Source organism: Mus musculus, chromosome 1 (assembly GCF_000001635.26).
Source record: "Mus musculus strain C57BL/6J chromosome 1, GRCm38.p6 C57BL/6J".
Taxonomy (NCBI): Eukaryota; Metazoa; Chordata; class Mammalia; order Rodentia; family Muridae; genus Mus; species Mus musculus.
Genome location: NC_000067.6, coordinates 130,422,821 through 130,440,388, shown reverse-complemented (window position 1 = coordinate 130,440,388; position 17,568 = coordinate 130,422,821). Strand labels below are relative to the sequence as shown.

The 17,568-nt window shown below is 39.9% G+C and overlaps 2 protein-coding genes and 1 long non-coding RNA gene across 9 annotated transcripts in view; 2 read left to right on the top strand and 1 right to left on the bottom strand.

The window, feature by feature from the left end:
• The window catches only part of Cd55 (CD55 molecule, decay accelerating factor for complement), a 35,212-nt gene extending 24,621 nt beyond the window's left edge, over positions 1 to 10,591 (top strand). For 2 of the 4 annotated variants that reach the window (XR_003949488.1, XR_003949492.1), the window contains exons 10-12: positions 10 to 4,284; positions 4,569 to 4,717; positions 8,164 to 10,591. Coding sequence is in view for 2 of the 4 variants with exons in the window: in XM_030246237.1 (XP_030102097.1) it covers positions 2,714 to 2,835 (122 nt within the window). In the remaining 2 variants the exon portion in view is untranslated. Of the gene's footprint in view, positions 1 to 9; positions 4,285 to 4,568; positions 4,718 to 8,163 lie in introns of those variants that run through there. The other 2 variants (XM_030246237.1, NM_010016.3) reach the window with 2 other exon arrangements.
• Cd55os (CD55 molecule, opposite strand sequence) lies at positions 2,475 to 17,565 on the bottom strand. Its single transcript, NR_151525.1, has 4 exons — positions 17,327 to 17,565; positions 14,408 to 14,475; positions 4,899 to 5,042; positions 2,475 to 4,461 (listed from the first exon to the last, which is right to left on the bottom strand). It is a non-coding gene; the product is annotated as a CD55 molecule, opposite strand sequence (long non-coding RNA).
• Positions 17,292 to 17,568, top strand: part of Cd55b (CD55 molecule, decay accelerating factor for complement B) — a 34,572-nt gene continuing 34,295 nt past the window's right edge. For 2 of the 4 annotated variants that reach the window (NM_001317361.1, NM_007827.3), the window contains exon 1: positions 17,346 to 17,524. In NM_001317361.1, the coding sequence (NP_001304290.1) occupies positions 17,431 to 17,524 (94 nt within the window). In that variant the 5' untranslated portion in view covers positions 17,346 to 17,430. Of the gene's footprint in view, positions 17,525 to 17,568 lie in introns of all 4 variants that reach the window. The other 2 variants (XM_017314396.2, XM_011247917.3) reach the window with 2 other exon arrangements.

Genomic DNA, 17,568 nt, shown 5'->3' with positions numbered 1-17,568 from the left:
AACTTTCAGGACATACATGTTTAATAACCTTGACAGTTTTGCATGTGATGCTATCACTCATTGGCTACTTGACATAGCCAACGAAGAGTTACGAAGAAAGTATATAAAACTACTGATAATACTTCTAGTTTGTTAGACTGTCCAAGAAGAATGGATACAATAAATTTAATAGTGTTGTTTGTTCTGCATGCTGTCATTGTCTTCAAGATGTGTTAGAAATGTTAAGAAAGCATGAAGAAAGTTTGTTTGGTATGGCATTTGTGATGCATATAAGTCTCTTGGAAATATTTCAAAACTAGACAAATTCACAACATTGCATGGTCTCTTTTCTAAAAAGTGTGGGAAAGTGTAGAAAATTTCCAGACTAGTATGGTAATGTGGGGAGAGGGAAATCATGATTTCTTAGGCTAGATCTATCCTGTTAGTCTAGCTTATGATTAAAATAGGAAGCTAAAACATACTGATTAGATTGCAAAAGTAAACCAAAGTCCCCAAACAAAACTTCTGTTCTTGTAAGCAGAATCGCCACAGAGGTGGCACATTCTAATTTAACCCTTGACCTGAAGATGTTTTCACTTTTACTTTCTATGAAGATGAGTTGGCTAAATGTTATAAAGGAAGACTATACTAACAAACCTGCAGTGGAAGCTCACTTGATACAGTGCTTGTACCACAAGCCTAAATCTCTGAGCTCCTTCCTCAGCACACAGTTATAATAATCCCAGTATTTGGGAGATGAAGGCAAGAAGATCAGAAGTTCAAGGTCATTCTGCGTTACCTGATGAGGTTCAGGCCAACATGGGATACCTGAGACTCTGTAGTAACAAACAAACAAACAAACAAACAAACAAACAAACAAACATACATCATAGATGGATGGATGCATGAACAGGTATAGATAGATAGATAGACAGACAGACAGACAGACATACAGACAGAAAGAAATGAAGAATGTTGAACCTTTTGAATTAGTTGATGGCAAATTAAGAGGAAGTGGTTGGAGACCACGTTTAGTAATTTACCTGTAAACACAGATCTGAGTCAGGAATAGTTCACTGTGTTTAAGAAGGATACACTGCAGTTTGCTCTCAGGGAAATCTTGTTTTGTTTTCACCAGTAAAAAATGCCCTAGGAAGGTATCTTTCACAGACTGACCATTTGTATAATAGTGTCTGATGGTATCGTAACATCTACATATGAACAGGTTTTGTACTTCAGACATGACATGTTCATAGCCAAACTGTAAATCATATTCTTTTGTAATATTTAGATAAACCTATTTATATTTATTTATATCCGTAAACATTTTAGTTTTAAATGTATATCAAGAAGATTTGTAATAAAAATAGAAATAAATAAATACACTGTTGTCTCCTGTAATATTTGAAATTTCTTAAATGTGAATTTTTAAAATTCTAGATAAGAGATTCCTTTTCATGTCCTTAAGTAGTAAGAATGTTGTCTTTTAACGATTTCCATGTGAATTGTTTTCAGTTCCTTTGAAATTGTACATGCTTAGGCATGTCATCTATTATTTTTCTGGTATTGATTAACCAAAAGATAACCCCATTAACATTAATGTATAGGCTTGAATCTAGTCTTTTCATTTTCAGTTGCATTTTGAGTATGGACTTAATATCCATGCAATGAGGCTAACTGATTATTCTTCCATTGCTTCATCTATTTTGTCCATCTTGGTGTTGAAATACTTCAAAAAAAAAATCCCATGCCAAGAATTGAACATGCATTTGGAGCAAATGGTGTATAATTTCTGCTTGAAACACAGCCTTCAGAATGAGTTTCTAATGGAAGGGACTCATATTTATGCCTGCATGTGTTAAGTTTGCCTGATACTTCCTAGAATGACAGAAATAACAGTGACTTGGTCATTAAGAAACTTGTCAGAGCTCCCACATGCTTGTGCTGATGTACCCTAGTGCTGAGGCTGAGATCATCACAATGGAATGTCTGTCCTCAAGTCATGTGTAGTTCAACAGCATAGGACTATAAACTTACAGACAGTAAAAAGATACCACCTGTGCAGGGCAGAACAGCTACTCAAGTTGTATTTTTGAAATGGGTGGATTCTGAGAGAGAACAAATAATATCATCATGGCTGGGCTGTGGATGCTGGCCCAGAGTGACAGGCTTAGAAGTAGACCACAGTGCCTTTTGTGTTCACTTTAGGGGTAAAGATTTTCAATTCCAACCTTTGCAGTTCCATCTGATGGAGTTGAAAGTTAATGAGGATAGGTTTATACTTACAAATATTTCAGATATTGAGAGATACTGAACCTTGATAATATACTCCTAGATTTTCTTTAAGGCAAGATTTCAGTGTCAAAGTTACAATTCCTCTGCCTCAGCACCCTAAATACTAGGATTCAAGGCATTCAAAATTAGGTCTGGCTTCAGCCATATTTGAATATCCATGAACAAATAAAAATAGAACATGACTATGTTGAAGCACATCACACTTTCTGAAACTCGATTTTATTGAGCATCATGGGTCTTTAAAGATAAATGAAAACAGTGAAAAGCTGGATAACAACATGGTCTTGCTGAACTCATGGCACGAGGACACCATAAATAATGCAATCCATTCTCTTTAAGTTGACTTAGGGGTTACTATGTATCACCATTGTGAATGAACAGTATGCATAAAGTTGCTCATATTTCTTTTAACTGTGTTACCTAATTTTTCCCCCTCAAGGATTTGTTGCTGTTATTGTAATGATTGATAGCCTAATTATAGTCAAAACTCTTTGGACCATTTTAAGTTCAAACAGAAGGTCTGACTTTCAAGGAAAGAAGAGGAAGAATGTCTCAAAGTAAGAAGAGAGCAAGAATCCAGTCTCCACCTTTTCAACCTGTTTGGGTGTGTGCTCTATGAATTAGATGGCAGCTGCCCACATTGTGAGGTTGATCTTTATTTATCCTCCTGATTCAAATGCTTATGGTCTAGAGAGATCCCAAGGCTCACCCAGAGATAATGTTTTACCAGCCTTCTGGGAAACCCTTTCTGAGTACAAGTTGGCATATGGAATTAATAATTACACACAAACACCACAGTTATGTATGTGTATGATCTGCCTTGAAAACTCCAGTTAAATGAGGACCTTAAGATTCTTATTTCCAAATGCCTTTAGCTTCAGTGAATGAAATTAGGGTTCTGAAATAGCTGGCTCCAAAATGGAAGTAGGAAAAATAAGTGAGCATGAGAGATCTTGAAAGAATCAGAAATGCAGAATCCAGGAGTGCTATACCCACTTCAGTAGTGACTTGCATGACAGGACTAGAAACCTGCACACAGTCCTGAGGCAAAAAGTTCATAAAACTTAGTATCCTGGAACCATGGCATCCCATATAATGAATGCTCCAAACTTGTGCTTGCGAATGTATCTTTGTGCTTGCTTTCAGTATTGTTTTATGATGGGTGCCTCCAAGCAATGGCTTGCCAAATACCTAAGCAAAATTGAACCTTGGTTCCTGGCCTTCACCCATGCCCTAGAGAGTCCTTGAACCTACCCTAGGCTTGGAATTCAGTAAGAATGTTGCCTATTCAGTGTTATTCAGTATTGCCTCTAATATTGTAAGAGAGATAGTGAAAGAAATCAGGCATTAACTACTACATAAGAGTTAGAAATCTCAGGGCAAGCTTAGCAAAGCAAGTTTAGAATTCTTACTATAGTTATGTATGTCAGACTACTTATTAGTAGAAAGTCCCCCCACACAATCACTTAGAATAAAAGCCAAGCATCACATATACAGGAATTTACAATGGTTTAGGAAGTAGATCAGGCTGTGATTTGAGGAGAAACTAGTATATTGCATTATTTTTGAGAAGGTTAGCTAGAGCAGAACTTCCTAATTAGAACCATGACTTGGGCATGAAAGCCCTTGCCCTGGAAGTGTAAAGACCTTACACCTGGCTTCTAAGAATATGGCTGACCTTAGATAGAGCTGACTTTGTCTCAGTTGTTTTATTGCCCAGTTCCTGCCAGTCTTTATGCTTGCATTCCTCTGTTTTGTGTAAGGGTCATTAAGCATCCAGTAACCTCATTGTATCTTGCTGATGTGTCACCTAACTTCCCTATTTTCTTCTGTATTCAAAGTCTGGTGCTCAATTTGACAGATTGCATTCAGATACAGCACATTCCCTTGTGTCCCTATTTATTTGTCATTTCTTGCCGACTCCTGCCCATCTGACCAGGACCCTGATTTCTCCTCTGGATTGAGGGGGCTTGGCTGAGGACAAGGCGCCTGAACAGGAACCCTGCACAGGTAAGATTTTATCTCTTTTTCTTCTTTACTTCTCAGGCAAGGATAGGATCTCCTCTTGGTGCTGCAGACCAACTGATAAAGACTCATCAGTTTGAGGATGACGAGTAAGCTTTACCATGGGGCAGTCTGACATTAAAACTCGATCAGACGTCTCACCAGCTGTAGAAAAGGCCTATGCTGTAGCAATGAAAGGACAGAAACTCAGTGCCAATTTTAAGAACACCTGTGATAATAAAAAGCATTCTTAGTGGAATGAAGCTGCATGTTTCCTTTGTAAAAAACAGGGACATCTGAGGAAGGATTGTAAAAATCCCTCGGGAAACAAGAAGGGCCTCCTCCATGTCTCTGCTCACGCTGTGGTGAAGAGAACCTTGGAGGAATGAATGTAAATCAAAGTCCCATAAAGATGGGACTCTGCTCACTAAAGAAGCAGGTAAGAAAAAAACTAGATAAGGGGCAGTCTCTTAGCCCCATTCAGGAACTGTGGACCTATTTATAGGACATAGCCCCAGTTATAAGAAAAACTTCAAGTTGTGGATTCTGATATTTTAGATGAAATTAAAAGTTATGGTTAAAGCATTAAAAGAGAAGAACAGCTCAATTCCTACTATTACCTTATTTACATTTTGTGGATGGCGTTTTTGTTGGTTGCAGAAAGTGGAAGAGCAGGCAGAGCAGGTTTTATAGATGGCTGTGTCTCTTCTCAGAGAGTTGCCCTTGAATTGGATGTATTGGACGCTTTGGATGCTTTCCAGAAGCTGTTTAGGGAATTTTGGGATTAAATTTTGGTTTAACAAGTTGCCTCTTATAAGCAGGGAAGGGAAGGGAAGGGGAAGAAGGGGGAAGAAGAAGGGGAAAGAAGAAGGGGAAAGAAGAAGGGGGAAGAAGGGAGGAAGAAGAAGGGGAAAGAAGAAGGGGAAGAAGGGGAAAGAAGAAGGGAAAGAAGGGGGAAGAAGAAGGGGGAAAAAGGGGGAAAGGAAAGGGGGGAAGGGAAGGGAAAAAGGAAAGAAAAAAGGAAAGGAAAATGAATTTTGGAGCTCTCCCAGGGACAGAGGGAAATTGGGAGAAGTCCTGCTTCTTCTCTGGCCCCTACAGGAGACATCCTTAGTTTTGGTTACATCAAGTTCTCTACCCTCTTTGTATTGTTTGTGTTTGGTGCACCAATCTATCCACGTGTCAATTCATGTATGTTTTTGTTTTGTTGTCTGACTAACTGTTCTATGTTTCATGTTGAAAAGAAAAAAAAATGGTTAAAACTTTATCTGCTGATTTAGTCTCAGTTTGCACAGTGGAGGCTGAGAGTGGCCCTGCACCTTAAGAATCAAGCACAGCAGGAGAACCCCTGCTGAAAAAATGTTTTCAAAAAGGACTCTACACTTCTTAGTTCTCAGGCATATAAGCTGATAGTTGTTTTTACCTAGAAAATTCTCAGCAATTGTGATTATTGGGTTTAACAAATGACAAAGTGCTTTTTATCTTGAAATTATAACTAGAAAAAGTAAAATTCTTTGGTTTAAATTTATAGGATTCGTGTAGCAGGTTCATCTGGTTTTTGACTGGTCTTAAAGGTATAAATATGCTCTGCATGTCTTGGTCATAGAGTATTGGCTTATAAGTTATTGGGTATGATTAAAAAGGTGTAACACTGGTAACAAAGTTAGCTTAAAAGTGGTAACTCAGGGCTGGAGTCATTTTTAAACAACAGCACATGGCATAAACCAGCCCAGAAAACTAGGCCTCTAGGCCCTCTTCTAAATTGGGATAACATTTTATATAATTTTTAATCCTAGAAAGTAGACTTATAGAGATAAGATTCAAAACAATTTCTCTTTAATAAAATATTAAAATTTACATTGTCATGCATTCATATATATATGAATTGGCAGCCAAACTTTGTAATGTGATAGTGATGTTTCTGGTATTGACTTTTAAGAGAATAAATTGTTTAAAATTGGGTATTGCTTCCCAAAAGTTATAGATATATTCTAATATTGCAAAAGAAACTTAAAAATTCTAGTTAAAATTGCCAGTGTTCCATTGACTGCATTTGCAGTTTGATCGCAAGCTTAAGATTTTTAACCCACCAATATATTAAGATTATTACAAGAGTAATCATCTTATGAGAGCGATAATGCAGCTCACTGGCCATTTGGCCATATAGAGCAAGGGAGAGTTAACTAGATATATTCGTCTTTGTGCAGAAATTAGACCCTCACACAATCAGTTTGGCTATGTTTGTGGCCTTGCAGGACCATAAAAGGTTATAAAAAATGTCAATGAAAGGACAAGAAAGACTGTTCAAAATTAGAGGCATAGACAGACAGTCAAATTGTTCCCCTGGAATCTGTCCTCACTGCTGGAGGGCCTCACTGCTTGGAGGGCCAAGACTCAGGCAGTATGTTCAGTTTAAGAAATATTTACATTTGAGTTAATGCAAAGCTCAGAGCAGCCTCAGAGAGGCTTGTCCTAGTCAGGATCCAGGATCTTGGCTGGGGCCTGCTTCTTTGTTCCACCCTGAGATTGGAGTTCCTGCCTTGGCCTACTTCCCTATTACAGCCTATAGATTGAGGCTTGTTTCCTTGTCCTTGGCCAAAGTTAGATTCCTGCCTAGTGGCACCCCATAGGTCTCTCCTCAATACATCCCATAAAGAATATGTCCACTGTATTTATAAACAGCACTTCTATGGAAGAGAAGTATATGTGACTGGATCACATGTTTATTCTTTTGAGTTTCCTCCTACTTCAACACAGATAATTGAATAGTGTTGTAGCCAGATAATTGAATAGTGTGCTGTAGACAGTGTTTTGAAATCTTAAAAAAATCAAGCTTTAATTTGTATACTAATAGTCTCTCTCTCTCTCTCTCTCTATGTGTGTGTGTATATATATATATATATATATATACACACACACATAGATACATATATACATGTGTGTATATATATGTATATATATATATACACACATACATGTATATATGTATATATATATATATATATATGTATGTATGTATGTATATATATATCAAGGCTTAAAGTAGTTTGAAATTGTTCCATTTTTTAGATACTGCTAATTCTCAAATTTGCAATTGTTTATACATATACAACTCAAGTTAAGAAAAAATAACTGTTCTGGACATTTAAGGACTCATTCTAGATTGCCTGGACAAGACCTCTTAAGGCAATGTCACCCCAGATTTATATCCCAGGCAGATTATAGGCCTTACACAAAAATATTTGGCCATATACTCTCATTCTTTACATCATCAAAACAGTAATGGCTTGAGATAATTTGGTATTTTTAGAGAATGTGCATGTCATATTGTAAAGACTTGTTCTTGGTCTCCTCAGTATAACACATAATGGTGTTAATTCTCGAGGACTTATACTTAATCAATTATTGCAAATGGATACTCATTTCTGATTTTAGAAAAATAAAATATGCACATGTGACTATTGATACTGTTTCAGTCTTTCTAATAACAACTGCTTTAACAAGAAAAGCAACTAAAAGTATAATTAATCATTGCCTATGTTAATTTTTTTTTATGCTTAGTGTTCCAAATCAGATTGAAACAGATATTGAAACTGGCTAGTACAGTCAAACATTTGAAATGTTTTATCAACAATTTAATATTACCCATGTTACTGAGATTTTTTTTTTTAATTCTCAAGGAAAAGGTACTGTGGAACTTTAAATCAATATCTTCAAAAAAAATTAAAATTTGGGTGCCAAGAAACTTTCTGCGTGTCTATGGCACCCTACAACCAGGCATGCTCCTGCCTAGGTGAAATGAAAGGATCCACATACTGGCACATGACATGATCCTATTCAGGTATTTAATATGGGGAAGAGGTCATGTTTGTGTTTTTTCCACAGAATGCTACAGGAGCATGCTAGCTCCCACAGTGATTGGTGAGATATGTTGATGCTGGGACAAAGAACGATGCTGACCTGTGAGCTTGCAGAGTTTCCTGACAATGAAGACAGGAAGGCTGTTTTGGACATAAGTTCCTGATCTCAGATTGGACAAGCTGCCTTGCTTCAAACTTTTAGACCTTGTGGGACTAAGAACATGGAGACTGGAAACTGCCTTCAAAAACTTAATCAAAAAGAGAAGTTATGATGACTCTTCTCTTTCCTTTAATGTGACCAGTTATTCATATTTAGTCATGGACTGTTCTAATAATCAATCCAATATTAGAAATTGTTATTTCTTTATTTGGAAGGTGTATTAGTCAGGGTTCTCTAGAGTCACAGAACTTATGGATAGTCTCTATGTAGTAAAGGAATTTATTGATGACTTACAGTCTGCAGTCTAGTTCCCAACAATGGTTCAGTAGTAGCTGTGAATGGAAGTCCAAGGATCTAGCAGTTACTCAGTCTCACAGGGCAAGCAGGCAAAGGAGTGAAAGCGAGACTCCCTTCTTCCGATGTCCTTATATGGTCTCCAGCAGAAGGTGTAACCCAGATTAAAGGTGTGTCCTTGAACTCAGAGATCTCCCTGTCTTAATCTTCTGGAATCCATAGCCACTATGCCTCAAGATCTCCATACCAAGATCCTGATCAGAAACTTTTATCTCCCAGCCTCCAGATAAGTGACCCTTCCAATTCTGGATTGTAGTTCATTCCAAATATAGTCAACTTGACAACCAGACATACAGAAGCCTGGTTCTGGTCATTTTTAGAGACATATTTGAAAGTTAGCTACAGTTCTCTATGATGCAATGTTAGCAATAGATTGAGACAGGATATAGTAAATATTAAAGCTAGGTTAGCAGAAATTTCATATTTGGACACTTGGAACATTGATGAATTGGCCAGAGATTTAGAGAATAACCTAAGTGCTTTGAATCCCTTGGATTGGGTTCAAAATATAATCTTGCTTGCTATTATTATTGACATTATTTTATTAGTAATTGTTGTGTTTCCACTCATGCTTAGAGTTCTTCTGAGATCTGTAGCAATGGCAAGGCAGGACGTGTGGAGTCCCCTTCTAAAAGATAAAAGAAAGGAGGAAATGCCACACCCACTCTAGTAGTGACTCGATTGACAGGGCTAGAAACCTGGATGCAGTCCTGAGGCGAAAAATTCACGGAAACTTAGTCTCCTGGAACTGTGGCATCCTATATAATGGATGCTCCAAACTTGTCCTTGTGAATGGATCTGTGTGCTTTCTCTCAGTATGGTTTTATTATAGGTGCCTCCAAGCAATGACTTTCCAAATACCTAAGCAAAATCAAACTTTGCTTCCTAGCCTTCACCAGTGCCCTAGATAGTCCTTGAGCCGACCCTGGGCTTAGAATTCAGTAAGAATGTTGCCTATTCAGTGACATTCAGAATTGCCTCTAGTATTGTAAGAGAGATAGTGAAAGAAATCAGGCATTAACTACCTATTACATAGAGTTAGAAATCTCAGGGCAAGTTTGGCAAAGTGTCTTAGTCAGGGTTTCTATTCCTGCACAAACATCTTGACCAAGAAGCAAGTTGGGGAGGAAAGGGTTTATTCGGCTTACACTTCCATACTGCTGTTCATCACCAAAGGCAGTCAGGACTGGAACTCAAGCAGGTCAGGAAGCAAGAGCTGATGCAGAGGGCATGGAGGGATATTACTCCCTTGCTTTCCCTGGCTTGCTGAGTCTGCTCTCTTATAGAACCAAGACTACCAGCCCAGAGATGGTCCCACTCACAAGGGGCTTTTCCCCCATGATCACTAATTGAGAAAATGCCTTACAGCTGGATCTCATGGAGGCATTTCCTCAACTGAAACTCCTTTCTCTGTGATTACTCCAGCTGTGTCAAGTTGACACAAAACTATCCAGTACACAAAGCAAGTTTAGAATTCTTATTGTAGTTAATTATGGCAGACTACATTACTCATTAGTAGAAAGTCCCCCCCCCCCACATGATCACTTAGAATAAAAGCTGAGCCACTCACATATACAGGAATTTACAATGCTTTAGGAAGTATATCTGGCTGTAATTTGAGGAGGAACTAGAATATTGCATTATTTTTGAGAAGGTTAGCTAGAGCAGAACTTCCTAATTAGAACCATGACTTGGGCATGAAAGTCCTTGCCCCAGGAGTGTAAAGACCTTACACCTGGCTTCTAAGAATATGGCAGACCTTAGAGCTGACTTTGTCTCAGTTGTTTTATTGCCCAGTTCCTGCCAGTCTTTATGTTTGCATTCCTCTGTTTTGTGTAAGGGTCATTAAGCATCTAGTAACCTCAGTGTACCTTGCTGAAGTGTCACCTAACTTCCCTATTTTCTTCTGTATTAAAAGTCTGGTGTTCAATTTGACAAATTGCATTCAGATACAGCACACTCCCTTGTGTCCCTATTTATTTGTCATTTCTTGCCGACTCCTGCCCATCTGACCGGGACCCTGATTTCTCCCACTGATTGAGGGGGGCTGACTGAGGCCGGTCCGTGGCACAGGAGATTTCTAGTGAATATGTGGAGGGGGAGTTATCCATTTAGAAAAGCAAGCATTGGCAGAAGGACCGGAGTCATGATTTTGGACAAGGACATAAGTGGATGCTGGGTTTACCAGTGAAAGTTTGATGAGACTTCAGGTCACTGTGTAGTTTGTAATTTTCTATCCCAGAGTTAATTCTTCCACAGGACACTACTTAACTAAGTTTGAAATAGGAAAAACTTGATACTTACTGTTTTAACCAGTGATCATCGTGTTACTAACAAAAGAACTTATAGTTATTTTGAATATGGCAAATAACTGAACCTCATTTCTACGGTATTGTAAAAAATATTGTACATGAAAATATATACAAATTACAGATTTAAGTTATAAAGAGACTTCAGAAGTAAAAAAAAAAATTAGGGAGAGTTAACAAAATATTGGAGCTGCATTTTCCCACAGTGAGAGGCGCATAAAAGGGATAAAATAAGCTAAGTATTAAAAAGAGAGAAAGGCTGTGCATGTGGCCCAGTTGGTAGTGACCCAGACCAGTCATGTCAGCATTCAGAACAGGGTCCTGAGATGGGGAAAGGTGGGGATGGAAAAGATAGAGGAAGGAAAAGCCAAAGACTGGGGTGGGAAACTGCAGGGGCTCATGAGCCAGGCCAGCCAGATTATTAATGGCATAGCTCTTTGTAACTCCCCTTGAATAGGGAAACAGAGAACAGATCAGGAAAGAACATTAGATAGCAGAAACACAGGAACTTATGATATCTCAAGTTCCTCTTTAGTGAGGTACATCCTGAGTTGGCAAATAAAGCCTTTGATAAGCACATATTAGGGGAATTCCACATGCAAACTTCCAGACTCCAGCCCTCTAGGCCCTGGTGCCAGTACACAGCTGCTGACCTTGTCTGGTGTGACCATGTCTAGAAGAGGGGCAAAATGCCCACACTCCATCACCAGGGCCTCAGGCAGAGCACTTGTTTAGCATGTATGAAACCTTTGGATTAATCCTCCTTGCCATATGAATTGGATGCAGTGGGGCATACACTCAGGAGGTGGAGGCAGGAGGATTAGAAGTTTGAGATCATCAGTTACATATAGAGTTTGAGGCCAGCCTGGGTACATGAGAACCTTTCCCTTGTTTTTGATGAAAGTGAGTGAGTGGCACAGGGAAGAATCAGGAATGAAAAATTCCTGGAATCTTAAAGCTAGAGGTTCTGGGGGTGGAGGGGGAGACTAAAACTCAAACACACAGTGAAGACAAAATAATCAGTATTAGTGATAGAATAGAAGACACCACCTTCTGCAAAGCCTAGCAGCAAAAATGGGTTGTAACTTTAATTGTATTTAATGCACAAATTGTGCAAGAGAATGGTAAGGAGTGTGGAGATGAGAGAACTAGTTACAGAAGAGCAACAGTTCCTGGCCTAAGCCCTTAAAGGCTCTATAGCATCTTCCAATACCATCTCCCTGGGAACCAAGCCTAACACATGAAAGTTGGGTCTAGGGGTGGTGTGCAAACTACATCCAAACCACAATACAGAGTTAACATTACCAGGGCAGATGTGCTAAATTAGGAAGGGGGGAGTGGTTTCAGGTGTGCTGTTTTTGACAGAACGACACAGTATGTGTAACAACAGTTTATAAAGATAGCAAGACTGTGATGGCTGAGCAAGGCAATGTCTCAAACTAAAAGCACACATAGTATGTTTCCCTGAGGGTGTTTCTTTCTTCTCTACACCTTGTATAAGACTACTTGACAGAATGTTGATCTGCTTCTTCAGTTGCAAAGCCATAAATTAAGGCAAATACATCACAGATGGGATGCAGGGAGCTTGGGTAAGACTTCAACAATCCAACAATTTGGAATATTTGATCAAATAATAATATTTGCCAGGGAGTGAAAACTCCCCACTCCTTATGCTTCTCTTGCACAATTTGTGCAATGAGTACAACTGGATTAGCTCAGCACCACTCCCATCTCTTCTGAAAAATCTGACATTTTAAATAGGTTTATTTAGTCTATGTCCTGACAGATCATATGACCATAGGCAGGCCCCACTTGATATCTGCAATGTTTGTCCATGTCAGACACTGCCATTAATTACTGCCAAGTACTTACAGAAAGCTGAGCAAAGTCCCAAATGTTAGATAAGCCTGATTTGTTTTATTCCTCACAACATTACAAGGTTGGTAATAGGATTATGTTTATTTTATACCCAGAGTTTGTTTAGAGGGCCTGACACTCGGCCATATAGAAGACAAGGGAGCAACGGTGTTAGTGTTTGAGCCTGTGCATGTCTGAATCTCAAACTTGTCCACTCTGCCCTTGTACTGTGTCATCTTTTATCATGGAAACTTGTGCACACACACAAACACAAACTCTCACCTATTCCCCACCCCACCCCCACCCCCAAGCACACAACCACATGCTCAAACTTTCTTGTTCTTTCTCTTACTGCGTTTTTGGCAGCAACAATTCACTGGAATCTCATAAACCCATGCCCTGTCGAAGAAACATTTGCTCAAGTGCGGCTAACACTACACTCCCATTTGGCTGAAGAATCTTCTCTCACACACACCAGAAGCAGAGTGAGGTCATTCTGCCAGGTGAACATGTCACATATTATTGGCTACTCTAACCATTGCATACTGAACTTGAGCCCAGTGAGAAACCAATAGACACTTCAACCCCAACTACTGCACCACACTGCCTCCTTAATTACTGAATTCTTGGTAAATAAAACTCCTAAATGAAAATAGCCTAGATGTTTATCGACTGAAGAATAGATAATGAAATGGCTTTTTATTTACCCAATGGCATAGTGTTCAACTGTAAAGTAAAATAAAACTTTGAAATTTGCAGGACAATGATTGGCACTAGAAACAATCACCCTGAGGGAGGAATGCAGACCAAGAAAGGCAAACACTGCATTTCTCTTAAATGCCAGTGTTAGCTTCAGTCATGTGTGCTTCATTCAGAAAATCCACAGAAGTTAGGTGTCGAATAAGGGACCAGGAAAGAAGAGGAGGTTTAAAGGAAGGGAAAGCAGAGTGTTGTAAAGGGATAAACAGGAAACTATATTAGGATTAAGTGGGGGGGTGGGGGTGGGGGTGGGGGGAACTACTGTAGGCTAATAGGAAGGCATCTAGACTGTTCTTTGTAGGGGGACCTGACAGATCTGATAGAGCTTAAAAATCCTCCTCCTGTCTTGACCTTGTCAGCTGGGAGATGTCCTGGATTAGAGAGGGGAGGTAGAACAGCCTGAGACCTCCAGACTCTAAGCTGGTTATATGGTTAAATTTCTTTTACATCCCTGAATTCCAATGGCCTCCTCCCCTGTAAGAAAGATGACACTATTATGTGACTGTCAGTTTGGGAGCCTTGTCCTTCAGAAACTGTAATGCCCTCTTCCGTTTTTACACCTTCTCACCTGTCCTGTTGATTCTAAGCTGTGGCTTCAAGACTTTGTCTGCTCTCTCCTTGTTTCTGGCCACCCCCTCAACACCTTTCTCTTAAGCCATGTCTCTCCAGGTTCCATCCCAATCTCCTACATTCCAATCTCAATGCTGTGTATTTCCACTTAGCTATGCTGCTACTGCATTTTGTAGTTAGCCAGCAGAAAGCCAAGTGGTTATTTCTTCCCTAAATTGCCTCCTGGTTTCACCTTACACATGCCCAAAGTGCAGAGTCACCTTTAAGATTATTTTGCTTCTGTTCAGTTGTCAAATGCGGTGGACTCCTCCTTCAGAATGTCTTTGGTCTGAGCAAGAATGGAAACGCAAGGGTTTATAATAATTGTGTTAAGTTTTCTTTTTTAAAGAGTAACAGATTTATTTCCTTAATATAGACTTATTATTTAAAAAACTGAAATGGAGGCATTTCTGTTCCCTACTGTTAACCTCCTGACTGCTGCTGTGCCTTTGGAGTTACTCTGTTTCCAGAATCTGTATACAACTTCCAAATTAGCCCTTGCTTCCCCTGTAAGAAATGAAACAGTAGGGAATACTCACTTGCACTACAAACAACTTAAACTTATCCCTGTCCAGCGTACAAATAAATGTGACAGTCTGGGGTTATTTTATTTGACTTTGACAATTATGGGTGGGCGGTTGTCACTCTACTCTTCTGTCTGTAGGCCTGGCTACCTCCCCAGTGGTGTACCCCAGATACTTGCTGTTTTTCCTGGCCATGTGCTCACGGGTCCTCCCCCTCATGCTCCCCCCCCCATCTTCCTCCTCCCTAGTTTCTCCTTCCCCATCCTGGTACTCCAAACCCACCTACATCTAATCCCTCCAGTAAATGGCTATAGCCAATTTCATTTAACCAATAGTTTTAAATCAAGGGAAAAGATTTGCACAACTAAAGCTTATAAACATGAGCTGTCACTTGAAGGCCTAGACCCTTCAATATAGAATTTAGCATTACACCATATAGCAACAGACCAAATCTCAACACTCTGAGCAGCCTGCCACATACAGGCTCCTCAAATATCTTTTTAGTCTGTTGCTCAGTCCTAGAAAGTGCCTGGCTCTCCTGACCATGAGCATATAACCTTCTTCTTTCTTTCCACATGCTTTGTACCAACAAACCAACACTTGTTAGACCAGTTTGGTAGAAATAGTGGGTCTCTAGACTGCTGTATCCACTTTTCTTTCTGAACTCCAGACCATGTAGTTTGCTGTTGATACTAATAGTTTTGATCATATAACTAGAGATTGGATTCTCGAAAGGAAATATTCCTAAATGCTTTAGTCTTTCTACCTGGGCAAGGACTGTGCTTTCTTATTCCTGCAAAATCATAGACTTAAATGTCTTTGTTTCCTAACCTAATTATATAAATGTGTCATTTGGGAATTGGAGATCTATAGGGACCAAAAACTGTTCTGAGACATTTTCAAGTCAACGTGGAACAAGATGCTGAAGAACACATAGCTAGCTTCCAGAGTACAGAATCAAAACAATGAATTAAGTGTTCACACCAGAAGGTCCTAGGTTTCCAAACCTCTTTGATAATTCACTGTGCTCTAGGTAGGACAAATCTTTGATAATTGTTCCTTACAAAGAATATGCTGGGGAGATAGCTTAGTTGGTAACATGTTTGCTGTTCAAGCATGAGGACCTAAAGTCAACTCCAGGACTCAGGTAAAAATACCACGTGTGCTAATGTGCACCTGTAATCCAAGCACCAGGGAGACAGAAAGGTGCCTCCCTGGCCAGCCAGCCTGCCCCAGTCACTGAGCCCCAGGTTCTTCCAGTGAGAGACTTTATTCAAAGGACTTGGGCATGTGTTCCTGAGGATGACACCTGAGACTGTCCTGTGTCCTACACACACACACACACACACACACACACACACACACACACTCACTCACACAGGCACACACACACACAGAGGCACACACACAGGTACACACACACAGGCACACACACACAGGTACACACACACAGGCACACACACACACAGGTACACACACACACAGGCACAAATTCAGAAGCATACACACAAAAGTCTTAGAATCAAGCTAGATTTGCATTTTAATCTGGGCACGTCTTAATTTTTGTTGAAAGAACTATCGGTCCTCTCATCTGTGAAATGTTGATAGCTTTTCCACTTTATGAAGAAATGGAACTGGAAAATGGTACATGTATAAAGCAAGTGGAATATAGAAAATCTGGGCCAGCATGTAAAAAAAAATACCCTAAGTTATCAGTTTGAAGGTTCTGGTTTATCGTCTTAGTAATGCTCATATTTTATTGCATGCCTTTTTAAAAAGTAAGTAAATGCATCATGTGATATTTTTTATTCTTTCTCTCCTGGGTATTGTAAATATTTGGGTGGTGGCAAGCATTACTTAAGGGTCCACCCATTAATTCTTAAACTCATTTCTTTGGAAAAAAACCTATTACTGAAAATAAAGTACTTTAGAAATTGAAAGCTGAGACTGATTGGTGTTCCTTAACTCGGTGATAAGATAGTTTTTTTGTTTGTTTGTTTGTTTCTTTGATTTTTGTTTTTCGAGACAGGGTTTCTCTGTATAGCCCTGGCTGTCCTGGCACTCACTCTGTAGACCAGGCTGTCCTGGAACTCAGAAATCCACCTGCCTCTGCCTCAGTGCTGGGATTAAAGGCGTGTGCCACCACTGCCTGGCCAATAAGATAGTTTTGGAGCTCACTGTTCTATCTAGCTATAAAGCTATGATCTTTATTTAACGCACATGTAGGGTTTATGAGAGCTCCCTATCCGGGTTTTGACTCAGCTAACTACAGCAGGGCAGAAAAAAAGTAGTGAATGAGGTCACAGAGAGCTCTCAGGGAATAAATGAAGGTCCAGGTGACACCACTTCTGTCACTTCTGGGCCCTGACATTCTAGTGGCACATAAGGAAGGAAGGGTCAAGTTTTTAACAACTATGAGAAGAAACACACTTGATAGTTATAAAACACTCTACCTTTGTGAGACTCCTTTAGAAGGTACACTCCCAGACCCCACTTCCAATGGACTAAAGTCACAGCAGGCCCACTGGACAACTAGGTCCCCTGGGTGAAACTGGAGGCCAGGCTCCCGCCCTCATTAACGAGGGAACGCCCCCTCTTGCACGCGGGCTGCCTCACCTAGGTTGAAGAGAGCCCTGCCCCGCCCGGCCTCAGCTGCTCAATTAACCATGCCTCAAAACAGCTCCGGCCAAATCCTGGCATGGTCTCTTCCACCTGGGGCTATGATCCCCGCGCAGGCGCCGGGGACTTGGTCATCACCACCACTGCTGCTGGTGCTGTCACTATCGCTGGTGCTGTTGTTCCAAACTGTGTGCGGTGAGTGACCATGTGCCAGGTGCTAGTTGCAACTGCCATTTGGC